General features: G+C 49.0%; 6 protein-coding genes across 6 annotated transcripts; 2 read left to right on the plus strand and 4 right to left on the minus strand.

The window, feature by feature from the left end:
• Positions 1 to 75: 75 nt before the first annotated feature.
• Positions 76 to 1,559, minus strand: ASPBRDRAFT_36580 (PIG-L family deacetylase). The gene is made up of 2 exons (XM_067623531.1): positions 998 to 1,559; positions 76 to 909 (listed from the first exon to the last, which is right to left on the minus strand). Exons 1-2 carry the CDS (start codon positions 1,233 to 1,235, stop codon positions 236 to 238), a joined length of 912 nt encoding a protein of 303 aa, XP_067484603.1. The 5' UTR covers positions 1,236 to 1,559; the 3' UTR covers positions 76 to 235.
• Positions 1,560 to 2,859: 1,300 nt separating this feature from the next.
• On the minus strand, positions 2,860 to 3,547 carry ASPBRDRAFT_36583 (uncharacterized protein). The gene is made up of 2 exons (XM_067623532.1): positions 2,974 to 3,547; positions 2,860 to 2,901 (listed from the first exon to the last, which is right to left on the minus strand). The coding sequence occupies exon 1, from the start codon at positions 3,513 to 3,515 to the stop codon at positions 3,138 to 3,140; it is 378 nt and encodes a 125-aa protein (XP_067484604.1). The 5' UTR covers positions 3,516 to 3,547; the 3' UTR covers positions 2,860 to 2,901; positions 2,974 to 3,137.
• A 1,538-nt stretch (positions 3,548 to 5,085) lies between these two features.
• On the minus strand, positions 5,086 to 5,709 carry ASPBRDRAFT_36585 (uncharacterized protein). Its single transcript, XM_067623533.1, has 2 exons — positions 5,376 to 5,709; positions 5,086 to 5,293 (listed from the first exon to the last, which is right to left on the minus strand). Exon 1 carries the CDS (start codon positions 5,675 to 5,677, stop codon positions 5,444 to 5,446), a length of 234 nt encoding a protein of 77 aa, XP_067484605.1. The 5' UTR covers positions 5,678 to 5,709; the 3' UTR covers positions 5,086 to 5,293; positions 5,376 to 5,443.
• A 2,394-nt stretch (positions 5,710 to 8,103) lies between these two features.
• On the plus strand, positions 8,104 to 9,708 carry ASPBRDRAFT_112675 (alpha-arrestin; the record flags this gene model as incomplete). The annotated part of the gene is made up of 1 exon (XM_067616680.1): positions 8,104 to 9,708. One exon carries the CDS (start codon positions 8,104 to 8,106, stop codon positions 9,706 to 9,708), a length of 1,605 nt encoding a protein of 534 aa, XP_067484606.1.
• A 1,698-nt stretch (positions 9,709 to 11,406) lies between these two features.
• Positions 11,407 to 12,876, minus strand: ASPBRDRAFT_190669 (integral membrane protein TmpA; the record flags this gene model as incomplete). Its single annotated transcript, XM_067620269.1, has 1 exon — positions 11,407 to 12,876. The coding sequence occupies one exon, from the start codon at positions 12,874 to 12,876 to the stop codon at positions 11,407 to 11,409; it is 1,470 nt and encodes a 489-aa protein (XP_067484607.1).
• Positions 12,877 to 16,127: 3,251 nt separating this feature from the next.
• On the plus strand, positions 16,128 to 18,228 carry afeA (adenylate-forming enzyme AfeA; the record flags this gene model as incomplete). Its single annotated transcript, XM_067620270.1, has 3 exons — positions 16,128 to 16,415; positions 16,641 to 17,776; positions 17,841 to 18,228. 3 exons carry the CDS (start codon positions 16,128 to 16,130, stop codon positions 18,226 to 18,228), a joined length of 1,812 nt encoding a protein of 603 aa, XP_067484608.1.
• Positions 18,229 to 21,554: the final 3,326 nt, after the last annotated feature.

The following is a 21,554-nucleotide window of genomic DNA, read 5'->3' on the forward strand; positions in this document are numbered from 1 at the left end:
CTCTGTCAGCAAGGATAACAGTAGTCAGTATCGGTCCTTCGAGCCATGCGGTTCTCGAGACGAAATCGAGGACGGGGTGCATACCTATACAGAAACTGACATGAATCTCTGACAACATGTCCCCAGACGACGTCAGTCCAACAAGGAAACGATCATAATCATATACATACAATGCGGGTATATGCTACAAACTCAGGCACCTATCCACTAGGTCAATAGCCAGGCGACTCCATGATCATATCTTCTCCGCTTTCAAATCATTCACCACCATGTACCGACCAATCGTGATCCAACCCCACCGGAACCACACCATCTGGCTCTGATGGGCATTAACCATAGCCGACTGCGCAGTCAACCATTCATTGACAGAACTGACGAACAAAAGCCGAGAAGGGAGCTGGCCCTTAGAGCCGCCACTACGGCCAAGAAGGGAATTCATCGCACCACGAAGCATAGTAAACGGCGCATCCAGAATTCCAGCATACTTGCGCAGAAGATTCGTCGTGGTGAGCGTATACAGAGTGACGGGACAGGTATACCCGGGTTTATCCTTCATCAGGGTCCGCAGGAAATGAACAGCACCGTGGTAAAGAGACCGGTGATTGGGGTGGTTGCTAATACCGCCTTTATCGAAGGTCAAGAGCACGTCGATAGTCGCCGTAGGCGCCGAGCCAGCTTTGTTTGATTTATTCTTCTTGGAATTGGTGGCGGTGTTGTCGCTGAGTTCAGGAGCAAAGGCGTGTTCTAGAACAGCTGATACGTCGGACTCTGTCCACTGAATTGACATGCTGTCGCGGAACCGTGAGGGGTCGTCGATGATGTATACGTCCGATTCTTGGCGGAGGCCGAGTTGCATGGCGCTTTTCACGAGCTCCTTTTTGCGGATGTGACCGAGTCCGTCGGCGTCTCCTGTATTATGTCGCAGGTTGGGTATTAGTATGTGTATATTTTGTGGATTATCTTATATATGTTGATGGTGGTTTTGAGATGTACATACCACTGCTAAGACAGAGAATCTTTAGGTGGTTTCCGTATTCCGGCCTGGTCAGGGCCAAAACCGTGGGTGCGAAGAACATGGCTTCATCGTCCGGGTGGGCAATGAGAAGACATATCCGCTTGTTGTATAGACGAGGGAATGCACCGCCGAAAGGTGAGGACGTGGTTGAGGATAATGTCCAGAAGAGGAACACGGCGAGAATCGCGGACCCGAGAGAGAGCAATGTTGATGGAGTCATGGCGCGAGAGTAATAAGACGTGGTGATTTAGAACGTTGAAGTAGTTTAGGGATGAAGGGGAAATAGTCGAGAGTAATTGGATCGTCGGTACACCTGACAAATTGTGGGAGAAGCAAGTCGGAGCTCAACAGGGTAGGTGCTTTTTCGGGGGTATTCGACGACCGTTCGCCGCTTGCATGGAATTATGCAAGCGATGCTTGAGATTGAGATCCACCGACTGTTCAGCTATAGCATACAATAGAGTCTGAGTTATTCGGATTTGGACATCGTCGGGGAAAAGCGGCCCCAATGGGTTGAATGGTGAAGATTTGAAAAAGGGATAAATAGTCGAGTCGTCTCAGGGTCCTAAGTTGACGATCTCTAGAGCTCCATGCCTCCCGGACGCGAAGCTATCACCACGTGACTTACGGATTGAGCATATCGGAAGATAGTTCCAATTGCATTTCTAATGGCAGGAGATTACTGTGGTAAATTCTCCAAATTCTGAGCATCTTATAGTTAGGAGATTCTAAGTATCCTATGTGACCTTTAGATTTGCAAATCCCAGTCCTATCGGCCAAGAATAAGCGATAGTGCTGGTGATTTGGAATAGTAAGGCTACAGGAAACAGTGATTCTATTACTAGTATATATATATTTGCGGACAGCGGAGACTGGTAACCAATAAGCTAGTTAGTAGTAACATTGGTCATTAGTAGCATTGAGTAGTTCTCTACAATTAGTATACAAACCGGACAATCCGATATAATCATTAGTAGAAAAGCAATTAGAGCCTCACCAGATGTTCTAAGGCATCGAGGAGTCCCTCCAGAGCAAGTTCAATGAAAGATTGTACCGCCCATCAGTGCAGCTATTGCGTGTTACACTACCAGCATTGCGTTCAGACATCAGTGACATCAAAATCCCATTCAACCGGCCAAAAGCTAACTCAAATAGTAACCTGGCAAATGCCTTCACAACCATTTTCAGCAGTAACATACCTATCCTGCAACATTCATCCAATTGCCACCTTCCTGTTCCGCTTGGTATAATTAGTAAGCTATACGCACTAACTAACAAGTTAGCTAGAGTTAACTACTGAATGTACAAAGTCGACATTCAAAAAGGAGATCATGATCCCCACCAATCACATGAACGCCCCAGAGCACCTGCATTTGCGATTCTCCCGCGGATCCAGCCAACCTTGCGACGTAGGATAGGCTATCACCATAGGTCCTATAACTAGTTAGTAGCTCATAGCCCGAAACTGCTTACAATTTCCATGTCAGCATACAAATCAAGGAATGGCCACAAGTATCGCTAGGGTGGCATTTGAGAAAAGAGACATTGTCTCGGCTCGACGGCATCCAAAGCCTGTAACCCGGTACCGAGCAAAGTACGGAGTCCCCGCGGTTCTCCGGACCCAAAAGACAGCCAATGTCACTAGTACCAAGTATAGCCAATAATGAGGAATTCCATGGAATTAATATATATTGATCATGGATTCTAGTGATTCCTTGTCAGTTTCTAGTGTTTCTCTCGCGGGTAGAGTCGGCGGTAGCGGGGACTAGATTGGATAGAGACGTCGTCACATGGTAGTAATTTAGTTCTCTGTTTTCTGGGTTGTTTTAAGGTCATTAGTAGGTGGCAAGATCCAGGTTCGGTGACTAAACTCTCGGGATAGGTATCTAAAATGGTGAAAGACACGCCGTTAGACACCTCCGGGTCATGAGGGAGTTTCGAAAGTAGAGTCAGCCTACCGTTATCTCTAGTTAGCTATTACTTCTGGAACTTCTAAGATTAACTACACTGGCACGTGGAACAAGCAAAATTGCTTAACTTGGCAAGAAACCCACATCCTGTGCAGTTCGGCCCGGAGTAAACTCCAAATAGGAGGTTCTGGCTACGAAGCTCGTGAACTTTCCTATATCCGTTCTCGGGTGCTGCTAGCCGGTATTGTAGGGCTGAAAACCTCCTGCCAGTGTCGATTCACATGGCAAGCACTGCGCAGCATGCCGCGATTAATAGCTGTGGATTGAGGATTGATTGTCAAAATCAGCCAAGTATATACCGCCGAGCATAATGTTACAATGCAATCATGTTTGGGCGACCAGTAGGATACCATGGCGGGATCGACGTGCCGAACTTGATATCCGCGGGGTTCAAGAGCCTGTCTATTTGATTGCAAGGCTATAAGAAACCGTGAATCTGCCACGAAACGTGAACACAGATATTGGGACAATTCTCTCAGCCGGTCTCGGCAAAAAGCGCCAGTAACTTGAGCGACGATATCCGAAACCATTGGGCTACTGTTAGTCATGCAATATATTGTTTTGTGTAGCAATAGCGGTAGAAAGTGGATAGCATCAAGCTGGGCGGACGGCAGGTACGGCGTCAACCAAAGACTGTGAGTGGTGTACCCACGGACCGATCTGACTTCCGTCGAGGACCTTACCGGGCAAGGAAATTGGGGGACAACGGCAGTCGCCGAAGTCCATGAGCAGAATGGTGTAATTCGGGGCTAAATCCTCATGTAGTGAGTGATTTAGCTCGTCCAAAGACCTTGGAGGAGAAAGGGGAGAAAATTCTGAGGCGCTAGTGCCATGGTGAAGAGTCATCGCTATGGAGTCCGCTAAAGCTAACCGTGAAAAGAGACCCGGGCCGGTGGGCAAGCCCCGTTCGAATAAAAAACGGGACAATCCACCTTTGGGAGGGGTTTCCGCGGAAAGACCCAATGGAAAGGGCGAGACGGTCAAACGCAAGAGAAAACGCTATAGCATTCGTAGTTGGCATCATTAATATGACTATTCGCTGCTACTACTACCTGTTTTGCAGCTGCATTGAATGGGTCCAAGCTTCTGCACTTTAAGCTGAGAGGGGGTTTCATCAAGCCGACAAGGCACTAGTCCATGGAAAGATGGTGGTTAATAACGCAGTGCGTGCTCAGGCGGTAGTAGAAACTAGAAATCCCTCATGCAGATATCTCTTGCTTGCTGAGACTGGGTAATTGGCGAAGAAAAACCTACTAACTAGCACCTATGAGGAATGTCGTCATACTCAGGCTGTCGGAGTTGATTTGCAATGTCGCTATATATCAAACATATTCGTAGTATGGAGCAAAGACTAGTCTCGATGGTGAGAGACTCAATGCTCGGCAGGATGGGGTATTCGAGTGAAGAATGGTCACCGGGTGCAGTCTTCACTGCCTGAACTGAGCGGAATGGCGCAATGGACCTAGATCTAGTGCATGCACCTGCATTGGCCTTCCCCCAAGGTTACTGGATATAGAAGTATTCAGAAGCATCAGCTGGAGGCGGCACTTTCCGATTTACATTTTAGCCTGTTACGGTCGATATTAATTTGGTTAGCACCCCCATATAATCGTATGAATGCCAGCGATCATATAGTTAGCATGTGCCGACCAATACTTTGAAGATGAGGCTTGGCGGGTAACACTGAGGCTAAAACGTTATATACAATATACGTAAGTAGTAGCATCCGAAGTTGTGGCGTGATCGAATCGGCCATCCGTGGCCGTCAGCGACAAGAAGTGCCGAAACTCTCAGTGAACCGGGACGGTCAAGCCGACAGGATATCAGGGCGAAAAGTCGGCCAAGGTACCTGGATCGTCAGAGGTCAGACCGATCATTCACCATTGCGCATGCTGTCGTCCTGGCAGCTCAATGGGTGGTGGTGAAACTGTTAGGTAATTGGTATGGCGGCGATGGGTAGCCATTCGTCAGAGCGACAGGACTGTCCCTGGCCAAGTAACAGCGCACGTTGCTGTAGTCTAGAACATCGAGGTTGGTTAGTTAGTAGTGAATATCATATGTTACTAACTTACTACGCCTTGGATATTATTATTATTATTTCCCAATTGCAATTGTTTCTCACGCAACCCTCATGCTATCCTTTACGATGACCTATGACCTACTAACTTCCTTAGCCTTCACCTACACCGACCGACCGGCAACTGTAGCCGGATGATGTGATGCCCCGCATAGAACGGAATTTTTTCACCAGTGCGGGGAAAAGTGCGAACCTATCGCCTTGCAGTGAGCGACAACGGAATCTTCCTCCCTGTGTGAAAGGGTCCCATGTTAGCGCCGTCACAACCATGCTTGAGACTTGGCCAAAATTGGCAATAATGAGGAGAGCCTACAGCCAGCTTCGTCATTCAGATCCTCAGTGCCTGAGCCCCAAGCCCTCGAACAGCCACTCGACCAAGTCTCATCGAAACAGGGTACCGCTGTACCGCGCGGGTGACAAAAAGGCACAAGTCCCAATAAAGATTAAGCCGGATTTGCCCTTGACATTTTTTTCTATTTTCTTTCCCCCTTTGGCCTTGTCGGGATGTGGAACCTGGCCGAGCTGTAACCTCAGAAGACTTAAGAGGCGCTGGAATGGAATAAAAACTCTGCAAAGGAAAATTTTTCTTTCTTTTTTTCTCAAAAAGGTTCCCATTCCGTACGCAAAACATCTGGTTCTGATGGGGCTAGCGTCTTCCTCCGTCTGTAAATTCTGCGCCTCGTTGGCTCAAAAAGTGCAAGTGGCATCACGGATCCAGAGGATCTCCCATTAGCGTCGCAACGTGTTGCGGTATGGTAACGTATACCCGCGTCACAGTGCCGGTCACCGCTCGTACGGGCAAGACTTGCGCCAGACCGCCTTGAGACTGTTCAGCTTTTCGGGCTCTCTCTGCACTGAATGACGCCACGTGATGGTTTAATGACGGCAGCTGACCTTCCTGAACGAGCAAATAAAACGCCCTTTTTGTCAGGTGTCATTACGGGCTCAGGTTCCGAGGGCCGCCTTGGACGGATATACGGTGCCGGGACCCCTATGACTGAGTGACTGACCTTTGTGATGCCTCTTTTGGGGTCGCTTCCTCGATTGCTCATCAGGCACACATCAAAGAAATTGACTCTCTACTAAGGCTGTCAATACTTACAACTACTATGGTTGTCGTGGCAGGCCCTGGGCCCCAAGTATACAACGGCCCAATCACACTGTGGCCTGACCTGGAGAGGCATGTTGTCTAGAACCTTAGTCAGCCCCGTCATCCTTGGTTCGGATCACCAACAAAAAGGGCATGACAACATCACTGAGCATTTTGGCATGATCTCGAAGACCGATCATTAGAGCCACGAGTTCATTCTGAATAATCGCTAGTAGATATTGCGTCAAGCCATCACCGACTTTCTGCGAATACGCGTCTAGGTCACGCAAACATTTGCGAGCGAAAGATCGACAGCCAGGGGATGGACATTCGTTCCGGCCCCAGGGACAGCCAGACTAAGTCCATTTCTATGGGGTAGGAGTGAGTCATTGCGCACGGCCTCCAACGGAGGTACATGGGAGAGCTAATCACCATGCTTTGTGGCCAGCGAAGTGCTCAAGTGATGCAATATGTTAGATTAGTACGATTGTGTTGCAGCTTTGCAAAACACTTTTCATGCAGATGGTAGCACGTCCACTCCGTACTTCAGAAGCAGTATGCATGAGGCCTGACTATATCACATGCGTAAACATTCGAAGAGAAAAGAATCAATCCTGTTGGTAAAGCGCGCATATTGCGCTGATCCTGCGTAGGATTTAGCCGAGGACAAGACAGACTGTCTGTCGCCTTGACTATTGCCATACATAGATCATTGATCGAGTGGTTGCGAATCACAGATCCGGGGATGGGGTCAGACAGCGGATAGCTGTCATGATACACTGTGAATGAACAGCCCCAAATTTCGATAGGCTGACGAGTCCTTGAAGATTCTAGAATTTGAGTCTATGGCATCTACTGTTATTCCACCGTGGGGACAGATTAGCCACTGACTATGAGTCTCCAGATCTAGAATGTCCCGTTGAATGTAATTCTCCCATACGACAACAACTGTCTAAGTATATCACGTAAGATCCTGTGTAAGCCACACATCGACCACAATGGTTGATGTATAGCCTGTCAACCCATTCTCATGTATGGCTCACACTTTTCTCCTCAGGGAAATCCTTCCGCCAAGCAGCCCAGCAGGAACCGAGTGCTTCTCAAACGCAGGCGCTTTCCGCCGGAGACAGCCGTATTGTCACGTACGGAAAGCGTATGGTAAGGCCCACGATGACGCTTTTTCTGCCGCGCCCCACCCCGTCTCCATCGTCCGCCCGATGGGATGGAGCCCTGAAGGTGGCCAGACCAGGGAATGAATGGCACCTTGTTACATGCGGTGGGAACGTCCTAGAAGCAACCATACTAAAAAAGGGCGAATTTGGAAAAGGAAAAAAAATTCAGGAGCAGAAAATTCGATTTTCAGTATAGTCCTTTTTTTTTTTTTCCCTCCTCGGGGAAGAATATATCCTGGTACTAAAAAAATAGGAAAGCTTGTTGCGTTCATTCAAAGGCAGCTGCTCTCCCACTTCTGCTCTTCTTTCTTACTTTCTTCTGGTTCTGTCCTACTCAATTTACCTCATCTTCCCTTCACCATCCCATAGCATCTGAAACTCAGTGGTGACTACAACTATACTGCCACACTACCCATTGTATCCCCAACGTACCGGTGCTCGGATACTCCATCATCTTGACAGCAACACCTAGACGAGTGTCAACATTACCACAGCGCAACTGGATTATGTACCTGGTCGTCTACCAAACATCGCAACTCTACCAATATCGAAGCACTTCCTAAACAACCACTTGTGAAAGTTATTGCTCTGCGGCATATACATACAGACTCTAGTCTTCGAACTATCCCTATCCTTCCACAGAAACCACCCCCACCGGAACATTTTCTCTCTGCAACTCAAGTAGGGGCTCACAAATCGGCTCTCACAAGTTCCCATATTCTTTAGCCCGGCACGGTTGTCACAAAACGAAAGTGTTCTCCACTTGACCTTTTGACACCATGCCTGGCCGTCTACTCTCCAGCTTTGTTCGCCCCTCCCTTTCTCACCATTCCCACCACTCTCACCATTCTTCCGTCTCCCATTCCAACTCCTCGTCCTCGTCGTCTGTGAATGAGATCCCACCGAATGCTATGGTCTCCAAGAAGCCGTCCACTCATGGTGCGGAGAGAGCCCGCTCACCTGAGCGCCGTCTATCTTTCGCCGTTGAGCACCTCATTCACCCCCACCGTGATCACAGCAAGGACAAGCGACGCAGCCATGGCCGGTCCTCCCGTTCCAAGGAGCGTGCCGGACAAGAGGAGATTGCCAGTGCTCATGCAAAACTAGACGTCATCGTCGAATCCCCGCCGCTTGTGTGCTACGGATCCCCCGCGAACTCCACTGGCGCGCTGTTTTCGGGGCGTCTGAAGATCACCATCTCCGACTTGGCTGGCATGGTTACCCTGGACACTTTCGATATGCGCCTCATGAGCAGACTGACTACGAAGAAGCCTGTATCCAGGGACTGCGCCAATTGCGCATCGCGCACGGAAGAACTGACCCACTGGAACTTCCTGACGGAGCCCATCCACCTCAAGAACGGCGATCATGAATTCCCCTTCAGCTACCTGTTTCCCGGTCATCTGCCCGCCTCCTGCAACGGTTCGCTCGGTCAGGTCGAGTATTTCCTTTCTGCGCGTGCTCACAACATCAACGGCGAGGAGTACACCTACAAGATGCCCGTGCATATCAAGCGCGCCATCCTCCCCGGAAACGACAAGTCCTCCATCCGCATCTTTCCCCCTACCAACCTCACCGGCCGCATCGTTCTTCCCTCTGTTGTGCACCCGATTGGGACCTTCCCGGTGCAGATGACTCTGAGCGGAATCGTGGACAAGGGTGAAGAAACACAGACTCGCTGGCGCCTGCGTAAGATGATGTGGCGCATCGAAGAACACCAAAAGATCGTGTCGACCGCTTGCACCAAGCATGCACACAAGATTGGAGGCGAGGGCAAGGGAGTTCTGCACCAAGAGACGCGCATCATCGGCCACAACGAAGAGAAAGAAGGATGGAAGACTGACTTCGATACCGCTGGCGGCGAAATCAGCATGCAGTTCGAGGCGAACATTAACCCTTCTTGCAACCCCGTTTGCGATCTCGAAACCCCCGGTGGCTTGGAAGCGAGGCACAATCTGGTCATCGAATTGATTGTGGCTGAGGAGTTCTGCCCGAACCGGAACCCCAAGCTCATCACCCCTACTGGAGCGGCGCGCGTGTTGCGTATGCAGTTCCACCTTCATGTCACGGAGCGCAGCGGTCTCGGTATCAGCTGGGATGAAGAGATGCCTCCAGTGTACGAAGATGTGCCTGCCAGCCCGCCGGGATACACCATGCTGGATGGCGACAGCATCATGGAGGACTATCACGGATCCCCCATTCACCTGCCAGAGTATGAGGAATTGGACCGCATGGAGTCCCTTCGACTGGACAGTGACTCCACTCACTCTTCCATCCGGGGTCGGTCTCGCCTGACAACCGACGATCTGATTGCTGAACCAATGATGTCTGGCGCCAGCACTCGAGCGCCGTCTGTTGATTCTCGAAACTCGAGACACGCGTAATGCTCTCCACCTGATCGTCTACTTTCCTTCACCTATCATTTTCTTTTACTTTTTCAACAAACCTGGACTCTACGGATGTCCAATCCAAGCTACGCCGCTTACGACGTTACGAACTCATAACGAATTGGACGATTTTTCAAAGTCACAGAGATTCGGATTCATCTCAGTTGCTCTCAACAGTCACTCGAAACAAATTGGCTTGCCATACTTAATAAGCTTTCTAATATCAATGGCATGGAATTAAATAAAAAAGGGGGAAAACAGAAAAGTTTGTGTTTTAGAATTCTCTTTGTTCTTATCACGGAGTGGGGAATATTTCAGTCTGCATGATACCCATAGTCGCTACAATATGTCACACCTGGCTATTTCTTCTGTTCTTCCTGTTTTTTTTTTTTTTTTTTTTTTAATGAGGGTTTCCAGATCGTTACCATTATACCTGATTAATAGAATTGAATCAATAAATCAATAAAGAAAAATAAAAACCACAAAATCCCTCCGAGACAAAGCCTCACCAGCCCCGTCTCAGACTCCTGTCGTAAACCATCAGATTCCTAGTAAGTAGTAACTAGTAAGTAACCCCGGAATGAGTGATCGCCCTTTAGCAACCCCCATAGTTACTAGTTAGCAAATCCCCCAACCCAAGCCAGGTAAAGCCTTGTGTGACACACATTCGGGTAGTTACAGCTTATTTTTTCAATTCACATCAATAAATCCTCAACACCACCTTGCTTGCTTGCTTCCATTACCTTGGTTTGAACTGGCCAGTTCTCTCGCCTTCTTTCAGCCTCGTAAAGGGTGTATGTCACACCAACATCTGCTGCTGCTGCTGCTGCACCCACCCATCCATCCATCCACCACCCACTAGACTAGTTAGTATTCAATATTTTCAGGTTTGCCCCAATCTCATGCAAGTACCCAGGTTTGTTTTCTCTAGTCTACCCTCCGGTCAATCAATCACTCACTCACTCACTAACTAGTAATGGCTCATGCTACACAAGGTGGCCCTGTCTCGGTCCTTTTTGCTTTCAACTCATCTATCTATTAAAATCCCCCCCTGCAGATCAGATCGGTAATCTGCATGTCCGTAGTGTAGTACGGAGTAAGTACTTTGGTTTGGTGCTTGGAGTTGAACTGGGATGGATGTTTTAGACTAGTTGTTGGTACTAGGTAACTACTTAAGGAATCTGAACTGTTTTTCCCCCTCTCCTTTATTTAAGTAGTGGGATGGGGTCCCTCGAGTGCTACCTACTACTGCTGCTACTACCCAAGTTGTGAAGCTGAGTTTTGTGTGTGCACTCAAGTCCAGCGCTTCTTCCCCTTCTCGCTGTCTTATATTGCAGTGTTCCCCCTAATACTAACTAACCAACTACCTACTCTTTCATCTCTGTGTTATGTGCACTTGAACAAGATTATTATCATTCACATTTCCCTCACTCTTTCTTTCTTGCCATCCTTTTCGACCGTGTGAAACGCCCTTCCTCATAAATAAATACCATGTGCCTGCCGCAGGGAACTCCTTAACCTTTTGCTCCGGATCCTGTTCTTGTCCTTCCGCGTCTTCTTCATCTCCCCCCTTCATCTTCCTTGAACTCCACAATAACTCCGGGATATTTTCATCGAAACAAAAACAAGTCACATAAACATGAACATGGAAAGAGACAAACAGATAGATAGATGAAAGATATGCACATCATGAGATCATGAATCGAAGATGGGTCCGTATGCATGGATCCCATGAGACTCCAGTTCGTATACCACTTTCTTCGTCACGAACGGATTGCTAATCACGCATACGGCCTCAGCATCGAAATCCCTCACCAGCTGTCGAACGATCGGGACCATGTCGATTCGTCCGGACTGGTTGGTGTCGATGACCACCGGGTTCGGATCCATCTCGGATACTAGGTTGAGGATGTCCTGGCCGTAGGTCTTGAGCGGTGCCCGCGTCTGCCAGAGTACTCGGAGTTCTGGCCGGTTCGCATCCCCAAGGAAGGAGAGGCACGGGCCAATACCAGATCCTGTAGTCACCACTACCACTCGCTTGAAGACCCGCATCGCGTATGCGAAGCCGTTGATCAAGACTCCTCGCTTCCAGAGGTGCGTGGGTGGGTCTTGGATGCAGGCTGTCGTCCAGTCCCCTGCTTTAGAGACCAACGCAGAGAAGCTTTTACCTTCTGGGTCTGGGAACGTGGCGAAGCCATGCCAGTCTCGCAGTGGGTGTCGTGATAACTGAATCCCCTTGCCGAAAGCCGTGGTGGTGTGCGTGAAGTGGAGACGCACCGCATGCGAGGAGAGGTATTCGGCGCGGACGGGGACTTTGCGGAGAAATACCCAGGGATGGATGATAGCCACGACCGTTACCATCAGAAACCAGAAGGCAGGCAGGGTGACCAGGAACCGGCCCAGGGATTCGTGGTACGCTTCTCTGGCCTGATTGGCGAAAATCATGAGCAGTATCACGAAGAGTGCCACGACCAGCCATCCGGAGAACCGGTGGGTCAGCTCGAAATAGTCATGTCTCTTGAACCGGAACTTTGGGTGGGCAACAATGATGATCGCCAGCAACAGGACCAGAATAACATATTCCAGGATAACGGGCGCAAGGGATAAGACCGACGCGCCGGTCCAGTATTCCCGAGACATCACCCCTACAAATCCCACATACCAGACGAAAGCGGCTACTCCACATCCGCTGTGCACGCCGCCATAATGATAAGCCTTAGCGGCCAACAGACGCAACCACATCGGAGCTGTTCTCGGTATTGAGCAAACGGAAATGAAGATGGAGTTCACCACCAACGGCTGTCGTGCCAAACCACATGCCATTAGGTTACCCGCGGTAGCATTCACCAGGGCTATCAATTTCCGGTCTGTGACCATGATGGCCACGAACACGCCAATATTGGCGAGGAAGACCAGGGTGAACAGACGACGGTAGATGTTCAGCAAGCCATACCGAATCCGTGATAGCTTCTTGACTTTCTGTTCTTGGGCTTCAAGGTCCCAGGGGTCATTGCCTGCATGATAGTGCGATGCCTCCAGCTTCTCTGAGAGCCCATTGACTATGGTCTGCTCTGCCAATGTTGCCTCACCTGGACTGGGTGGGCCAGATGCACATTTGGCAGGCTGTGGTACCGACACAACGGTCTGCACTGTTGAGGATGACATGCTGATTCGGGGTATTCCAAATAAGAAGGCGTGAGGAAGGAGGAGGAGGAGTAGGAGGAGGAGGGGTGGTGAGAGACGAGAAGCAGATACCCAGGTGAGGTTATTCCTAACCAACAAGAGGTGGAGGGAGAGGATACGAGTGGCAAGGGTTGGTGTGAGGGTCAGGTACAGACTGACGCAAAAGGGAAACAAAGAATAATTGCCAAAATTTGCTATACCACAGGGAAGTTCATGGCCCAACGAATGATTTCAGAGAGATGAGGTGAGGGGCGAAGAGGGAGGACCTGACAGGCGTTCACACTTCACCTCCGGATTGGCATTGCCGTGAACCAGCTGCGGTGAATGGGCACCTGCGTCTTTTGAATCTTTGTGGATGACGACATCTCACAAAGATGCAGAAGAACTATATTTCCCGAAGCGTGGACCTACATCGAACACCGGAGTTATCTTGGGGCTATTGTGTCTAGTCCATGTTCCCAGCAGCTGGACGCATACCGCATGCGGCATACTGTCGGCCCGTTTTCCCTCTACAATTTTGATTTTATATTTTTTTTCCCTTTCTTTTATTTTAATTTTTGTTTTTTTATTTTCGTTTTCTGACTCTTGACTTGTCAGTGCCAGGATTTCCAGGATTTATCCACCAGACCTGAAGCCAGATACTATTGCACGGGATATGATCACACCCTAAATTGGTGGATTAGTAGCCGACTGCCAATGAGCAGTGAGAGATGGCATAGTGCCATTCACGATTCAGCTCTGCATTCCCCGAATCGAGAAAGAGGAGGTCCAATGGATGGTCCCCGAAGGAGGGGTGGGATTGAACTTGTGCCGTCTCAGATCCATGGCTGATGAATCTAGTGACAGTGATAACTAGATAGCAGGGTCTAGAGATTAGCATGGTCCGGCGCAACCAGTCCGAGTGGCTCCTGCAGGAGGGCCAGGGTTTCCCTGCCTGACGCTAGCAGGTGAAGACACTCGTGTAAGACGCAATGATGCTTGCCACGGGGGGGATCGTATTCCCCACCGCTGCACCGCCCGATGGGGGCAAGGTGGAGGGATGAGGCAATGGAAAATCGATAATCGGATTATCGGGAGCACGGGACAGCAATGATTGTTGAGACGCCATAGAGTGAAAGAGGTGAGTTGACAGGGCCCCGGCGGCAACATCTCCACCCACGATCCATGCAGGACGCACAGATTCCTGGCTTTTTTCCTAATTGGGAGAATCAACCAAGAGTCTATCGGTGGCAGACGCAGACGCAGATGCAGATGGAGCCCTGCCATGTCGCTGGGAGACTAGTGTGTCCCGAGGTGCTGGCCAGGCGGCCCGGTAATGGAGTTGGAGGGAAGTGCATGCGCCTGAAAGAGAGCGACAGACACAGACACACAGACACACAGACACACAGACGCACCAGATGGAGATCAGAGAGGATTTACCCACACCGTACCAGCAGCCAGGTTCCATTAGCGGGCGGGGTACATTTCAGCGGTGCCAGGCGCGTCTTGCAGGAAAAGGGAAATGCATCATGGCTGCCAAAAGTGATTAGCAAGACGTCAGCCTAGCATGGGTCAGGCGAGGTGGATACCCAGCAGGCACACATGATTGCACCGAGGCCAGAAGGAACAGGACTGAAGGGAAGCTGAATACAGGACGTACTATCCGACAGGCCAGGAAAGAAACAAAGCCCTCAATCCAGCAGGCTGGGGGGGAGGCGTTCAACCATGGGCGAACGCTAGTTCGATTCCCAAGTGCGGGAGATCTCACCAGTGGGTTCAGCTGCACGAGGTTCACTACCGCTCAGCCGATTCCTGAAGAGTGCAAGTGGGAAAAAGACTGGCGCCTATACTAAGAGTGGGAGATGTGCGATCGAGAGGGTCGATGACAGGGGAGCGAGAGAGGAGCCATGGATCGAGCCATGGGATCCAATGGGAGGGCAGAAAGAGGAAGATTGAGTCAAGAAGCACGGGGTTTCGGGCTGAAGAGATGCCCAATAATGGATTAAGTTAAGTTCTATGGGGAAGGAAGAGAGGAAGAGAGGGAGAGAGAGAGAGAGGAAAGAGGGAATGGAAAGGAAAGTCGGGAAGATCATGAAATGTGGAGAACCACTTTTCTTTATTTTCTTTTTCTTTTTATTTTTTTTTCATCCTTCTTTTTTCTGCTTTCGAAATTTTTTATTTACATTTCTATGTTTTTTTTTTATTCTTATTTTATTTTCAGATTCCACACTGGGATTAACCTTTTTTTCTAATATTTTGTTTTTCAGCGCCCGAGCGAGTGAGGTGAGTTCGTCTGCATGACGGGAGCTGTTCGCCATTTTTACTTTTTGACCAATTCCCGACCCACTCGGGATGCGATCTGAAGGACGAACCGCGTCGGGTTTAGCGGCCTGCTGCAATCGGCGGCTGTCATTCGGTGCTGGCGGGCGTGGGTCGGAGTGGGATCCGCGCCCCCCGATCTTAGGATGGTATTCCAAATTCCAAATCATGGCTATGGCAGATTGCCAGTCTCGAGGAAAAAAAGGGTAAGAGATGGGGAAATTGAAACTGGAATTAATCTGGAATTCCTTGTCATGCCCACTCCCAACTCACCACTCACACTGCACAACACGCCCCCCCGTCTCGCTCTGTCGCTCGCTCGCGCGCTCTTTCTGTCGCCGCAGGATTGTTGGTTTCATGAGCTTGGTCCTTTTTTTGACTACCCTTGAAACTTCCCATCATGATGGAGATATATTTATCGCCCCAGAATTCCCCTTTGCTGGCTGATCGGGATATTCTTCTTGATCATTATTTTTTTGTTCCATTCAGTGACCCCAGTTGATCATTCCTCGCCCGGACTCCGACACTTGTCTACAAGCTAACTGTCTACGGTACTCCGTGCTACTTGTCTCTCATCTGGTCTCGTCACTGGCACTGGAAACGGGGCATGTGTGATTGGATTCACATTGGACTGCACCTGGTTTGGACTCAACTGGACTCGATTCATCTCTGGCAACACTAACTGGACGGGACTGAATTGACCCTCTTCTCCCTCTCTGTCTCTCGCTCTCGCTTTCTCCTTCTCTCCCTCTCCCTCTCCTGTCTTCTTCTCATCGACACTCTCCTGTGGTTTCCCTTCTCTTCCTCCAATCCCTCTCCTGTTCCCTCCTCGGTTTCCACTCCTATCTTTTCCTCCACCTCCACCTCCTCCACTCTTCATATCCTGTCAATTATCCCTCCAGTCTTGGAGTGTTTCACCAGTAAATTCCACCACGATGGGTAGTCTCTGGGCTGCTCCCAATCTGGGCGATCCCTTCAACCTCCCTCTCCCCAACACCCACAGCACCACCCACGGTGAGGGTTGCTACACCGACTTGTTGAGCTTTGCGTTTCGTGGTCCAGTCCACTATGACCGGCAACAGCCACTGTTCATCGACGCTGAGGACACGACGCGGTTCTTCAACGCGCTCCAGTTCGAGACGCTGGTTCGAACGCTGATTGCTGGTCTGAAAGCCCACCGTGTCCAGCCTGGCGATTGTGTGTTGGTTCACCTGGGCAATAGTGTAAGTAGTAATGCTCCTGCTCCTCTCCTCCTCTCTTTCCTCTCCCCTGACTGGCCTGCTTATCAATCCCCAAATACCTCGATGGCTCTGCCCCTCCCCCCACCTCACCACCCTGCTGTTCTCTGTTCTTCTTCAATTTCATTTGTTATCTGTTTCTCCATCGTGTGGTCATCGTCTCATCATGCCCCTCCATCACCCTCTTCTCACTGACTCATGGCGTGGTAGATCATATACCCCGCACTCTTCTTCAGTATCATCGGTGCTGGCGGTGTGTTCATGGGTTCCAACGCGCGCAGCCAACCACAAGAGCTGGACCATATTCTGCACCTGGCAGAGCCCAAGCTGATTATCACGTCTTCCGATGCACTGCCCACGGTCCTGAGCGTGTCAGCCGACCACGGCATGCATCCCAGCCAGGTGTGCCTGGTGGACGAAGCTGCAGGGGATTACATTGCCCAATACTTCCTCGCCGGACCATTGGCATATGCGACTGCCGGCATGCCCTTCTTACTAGTCCCGAGCAGTGGGGGCGGCTCTGTTGTGAACTTCGCCCACCTTTTGGCGTACGGCGAAAGTGATTGGGTGGCCTTCGATGACGAGACGATCGCCAAATCGACGCCGGCCGCCATGTTCTCCACCAGCGGCACCGGAGGCCTGCCTAAGGCTGCCTACCTCACCCACCATGCCATGGTCTCGCACCATCTCACCATCCACTACGAGGTGCCGTATGAGGTAACGCGCCTGATGTCCCTGCCCATGTTCCACATGTTTGGCGCCCTGTGGACCCACTTGTTTCCCATTCGCTATGGCCAGCCCTTGTTTGTGCTGTCGCGATTCGAACTGACCCAGTTCATTTCCACGGTGCGCGATTACGGCATCACCGAGACGTACATGGTCCCCGCTATGATTCACACGTTCAATCGGTCAGCCGCGCCCCTCGCAGGCTCGCTGTCATCCCTGCGGTACGTCGGTGTCGCGGGCGCTCCCATTGACGCTGCTGCCATGCAACGCTTTCGGGAACTGCTCCATTCGGACGCCCGTGCCTCCCAGCTATGGGGGATGACGGAAGTGGGAGTGGTGTTCCAGAATCGCTACGGGCCTCAGGAGTCACCGGCGGGCAGCATTGGCCGGTTGCTGTCTGGCTACGAGGTGCGTCTGGTCGGGCAGGATAACCAGCTGGTGCTCGAGGACAACCAGCCGGGGGAACTCTGGGTGCGCGGGCCCGGGGTGCTCAGTGGGTACAAGGGCCGGACAGACGCGAAAGATGCCCAAGGGTGGTTCCGCACCGGCGACGTTGCGTATGTGAGCGCCGGGCAGTTCTACATTTACGGGCGCACGAAGGAATTAATTAAAGTGCGAGGGTAAGTTGGTCGTCCATCCAAGGGAAGCAAACCCCGAGAAGCAAGTGCTAACCGCGACGTGCAGATGGCAGGTGGCGCCGGCGGAGGTGGAAGCGGCCCTTCTCAAGCACCCGGAGATAGAAGATGCGGCCGTGATTGGGGTGACCTCGCGGGACGGCAGCACGGAGCTGCCCCGAGCGTTCGTGGTGCGAGCCAAGAGCCTGACGGGCAGCCGGCTGACCGCGGACGAGGTGTACCACTTTACGCGGCGACAATTGGCCAGCTACAAAGCGCTGGATGGGGGGGTGATCTTTGTGGAGGAGATCCCACGGACGGCGAGTGGGAAAATCCAGCGGTTCAAGCTATCGCAGATGAACACCTATCGGGAGATAGTGAGTAACTTGCTGGCACGGTTCAAGGGGGCGAGTTTGCAGACGGTCGGGATTATGCATTCAGGAAGCATTACAGTGTAAGATGGGTGCTTCTTCTTCCTCTTCTTTTCTTTTCTTTTCTTTTTTTTTTTTTTTCTCTCTTTTTTTCTTCTGCATCTCTTTTTTCTTGATTTCTCTTCTTCCGTTGATATTCCGCTCTGGGAATGCCGTACATATTCGGGGGCGTTAGTGATTACGGACTAGGCTTTAGGCGTTAAGAAATGGCTGGTCGGGGGGTAACTAAAGGACCAGGGTTGGTTGCTAAGTAGCGCAGGGGAAAGGACAGGAAAGGATCAGAAAAAGACGACTGGATCGTCTATACAACTACATACATACATACATCTATCTGAGATACATACCATCAAGATAAGCTAGTTTGATAGTTAGTTAGTTAGTATTATAATGATGACCATCATGTCAAGACTGAAAAGAATTTCCTACCGAATCCGGATCCTAGAATTCCCAGCCCCCTCTCTGCCCTCTACCCTCTGGACAGAACGAACCGTTAGTCGAAGGCGCACATGCTGTACTACTGTATCTCCTTAACCACGATAAGTTTAGGTTCTGCGCAAGTAGTACTCCGTAGTAGTTCACCTTCTGCACGCCCGATACCTATCCGGGTAACCCCGGAAGAGCGGTTAAAATGGGTGGACTATGGAGTCGAGAGAGTGGATTCAGATAATTCTTGGGGTGATTTCCCTTGCAGGGGGGGGGGGGGAGGAGGAGTAGACATCAAGGCTGACTCCATTGCGGTGCAGTAGTTAGTTAGTTAACCTGCTGTAGTATCTACTACTAACTCTACTAAGGAACTAGTGTAGAGTGGTTAGTTAGTTGGTAGCTACCTAACTACTTCCGTACTTACTTTGTAACTACGTAGGAAGTAATGGAGTTGATTACCTGTCTGCACTTAGTGTCTGTGCAGTTAGTTGATTAGATCATTATCTACTAGACACTGTGGGGTCGTAGTTGTAGTGTATAGTGTAGTATGGTAGTACAGTGGCTGTCTTTGGCACATGTTCTTGTTAGACGTTAAGCGCGTGGGTATGGTGTGTGTGTGTGTGATACATTACACCAAAACGCGCTGTTTGGGTCTGATTTGAATACATTTCTATCCATTCGTTTAACTTTTGAGTTTTGAGTTTCTTTCTTTTCTCTCCTCCTTTCCTACAGAATAATCATATGTAGAAAATAGTAGTACCATCCCTCCCGCCTAATTTAGAATCTTGACACACACACAAGTGATACCCCGTCCATGACATAATAAACAGAGTAGGATACTAGTATATTGTTTGCTGTCGGAACTGAATTTAGCCTTGGCTTACTCATCTTGCTCATTTTTTTTCTTTTCTTTTTCTCTTCTTCTTTATTCATTCATTGGTGATTCACGAGAGGGGTAGATGAATCCCAAGTGGTGCGAGTTTTTCCGGCAGAAGCGTGTTTTACTGGGATTATGTTCCTTCGTGCTCCTTGCCCTTGCAAGGTTGCAAGGAGGAGAGGGGAAAAGAAAACATAAGTGTGGTGTAGTGTAGAGAGGTCTGATCCCGGTTGTTGGGTACATATATTACTATTATCTTTATCTTACTAATTTAATGTGTTACTATATTAGATTGGGACAGTTGTCTCTATGTGTAAGTAGTAGGGCTAACTCGATATAGCAGGAGTCATTGCAAGTATGTTCTTCTTTTCTTTTCTTTTCTTTTCTTTCTCTTGTCTCACAGTGATCGCATTCGTAGTAGGAATCACATACTTTTGAAAGAGGGGTATAGAGAACATTCAGGGGAGACCCTGCTAACTCAGCCAAACATGGATACATGGATGTGGTCACTGGGTAGAATGCATAATGTGATGAAGATTATCCGTAGGGATAAAGTTTATACCTCGGTAGTGCAGAAGTTATACTACTTGGAGAGTGTATTATGTGATGATGTCTGCATTCTGCAGAGTATGTCAAAGTGACATGTAGTACATCAGTGTATTTTTATTTATTTCCATTCTATCTAAGCACATACACAACTGGTATATGACCAAAGTATATACATATGTATCTACCTTAGCTAGTGGCTACTTACATACATAACATTGTACATACACGAGCTGTATCATGTACATATCATGTATATGTACCTAACAAGGAAGCAGTAAGCAGAAAGCAAGCAAGTAAGTGCCAAACTATCTATTCTAATTGTAGTAGCAATTAGCAATAGCATTAATAGCATTTAATAGTTTCTGTGTCCATTTCCTGTACCTAGTATCTCATATGTGGATATTCACATGTCCCATCGATGAACGTGGACAGCTGAAGATTTTCCTCCTTCATTTCTAAGCGATAAATATAGTTATCCACAAGCTTTCCGATCAAGGAAAAGAAAAAAAAAACAAATATGGTTCACCCTTCTGGCTTTAAGGTTATGCTTTTCCCAGGATATGCACTCGGTACCATGGTTGAGGAACTCAACTCATCCGCTAATGTAAGGTGATGATGGCTTGTGTTTTGCTTTTTCCGCCTTGATCATTCTCCCACCGCTTGATTTGTTACTCATTGAGATTGAAGATTAGTGATGAAATAACTAAAAAGTATGGAGAAAGGATCGATCTGCTACCTAGATACTAAGTTAGTAATTGATCGCATAACAATTCCCGGATCTTGTTAAACTTTGGGACTTAGTTACTTAGTTGGCGAACTCTATACTATCTATCTATCTATCTATCTACCGACATTTTGTTGCCATTTTGGGGGAAGTCGAGTGCTACTTACTACATTTACTACATTTGTTCGATTTTATTTATTTATCTTGTGATTCATATATTTCCGATTTTCTTTATTCTTATTTTCCAATCATAGTAATCAATCCCTTCGTCTAATCTACTCCGTAGTTTACTAATGTAACCCCGACTAAACTCCGTTCCTCCGCCGATGGAGATAAAACAAACACCCTAATAACCAAGTCACTACTAAATACTACTAAGTAATCTCTTTTAATCTATTCCCGACCAGGGTCTCGAAATGACATTTCCCGCCGCCTCAGGGTAGTATCAGTCTCAGACATCTAGTCTACGGAGTAGTAGACTAGCGCGATCCGCTAATTATCCATCTCGTGTCTTTTCCTATTCTATTCTATTCTATTGATTTAATCTATCCATGATAATGTTGATGGAATTATCCCCATGATCACCATCACGATCGACAAAAGTACTACAGATGAACAAGATCGATAGATCTAAGACATCTAAAAAAGCAAAGAAAGAACATCATCTCCACAACAAAGATGAAGAAAAAGAAAAAGAAAGAATATCGCCATAGTACCCAGAATAGGAAAATAAAAAAAATTAAGAGGGAATGGATGGGATGGATGGATGGATGACCCGAA

The sequence above is a fragment of the Aspergillus brasiliensis genome, assembly GCF_001889945.1.
Source record: "Aspergillus brasiliensis CBS 101740 unplaced genomic scaffold ASPBRscaffold_1, whole genome shotgun sequence".
NCBI lineage: Eukaryota > Fungi > Ascomycota > Eurotiomycetes > Eurotiales > Aspergillaceae > Aspergillus > Aspergillus brasiliensis.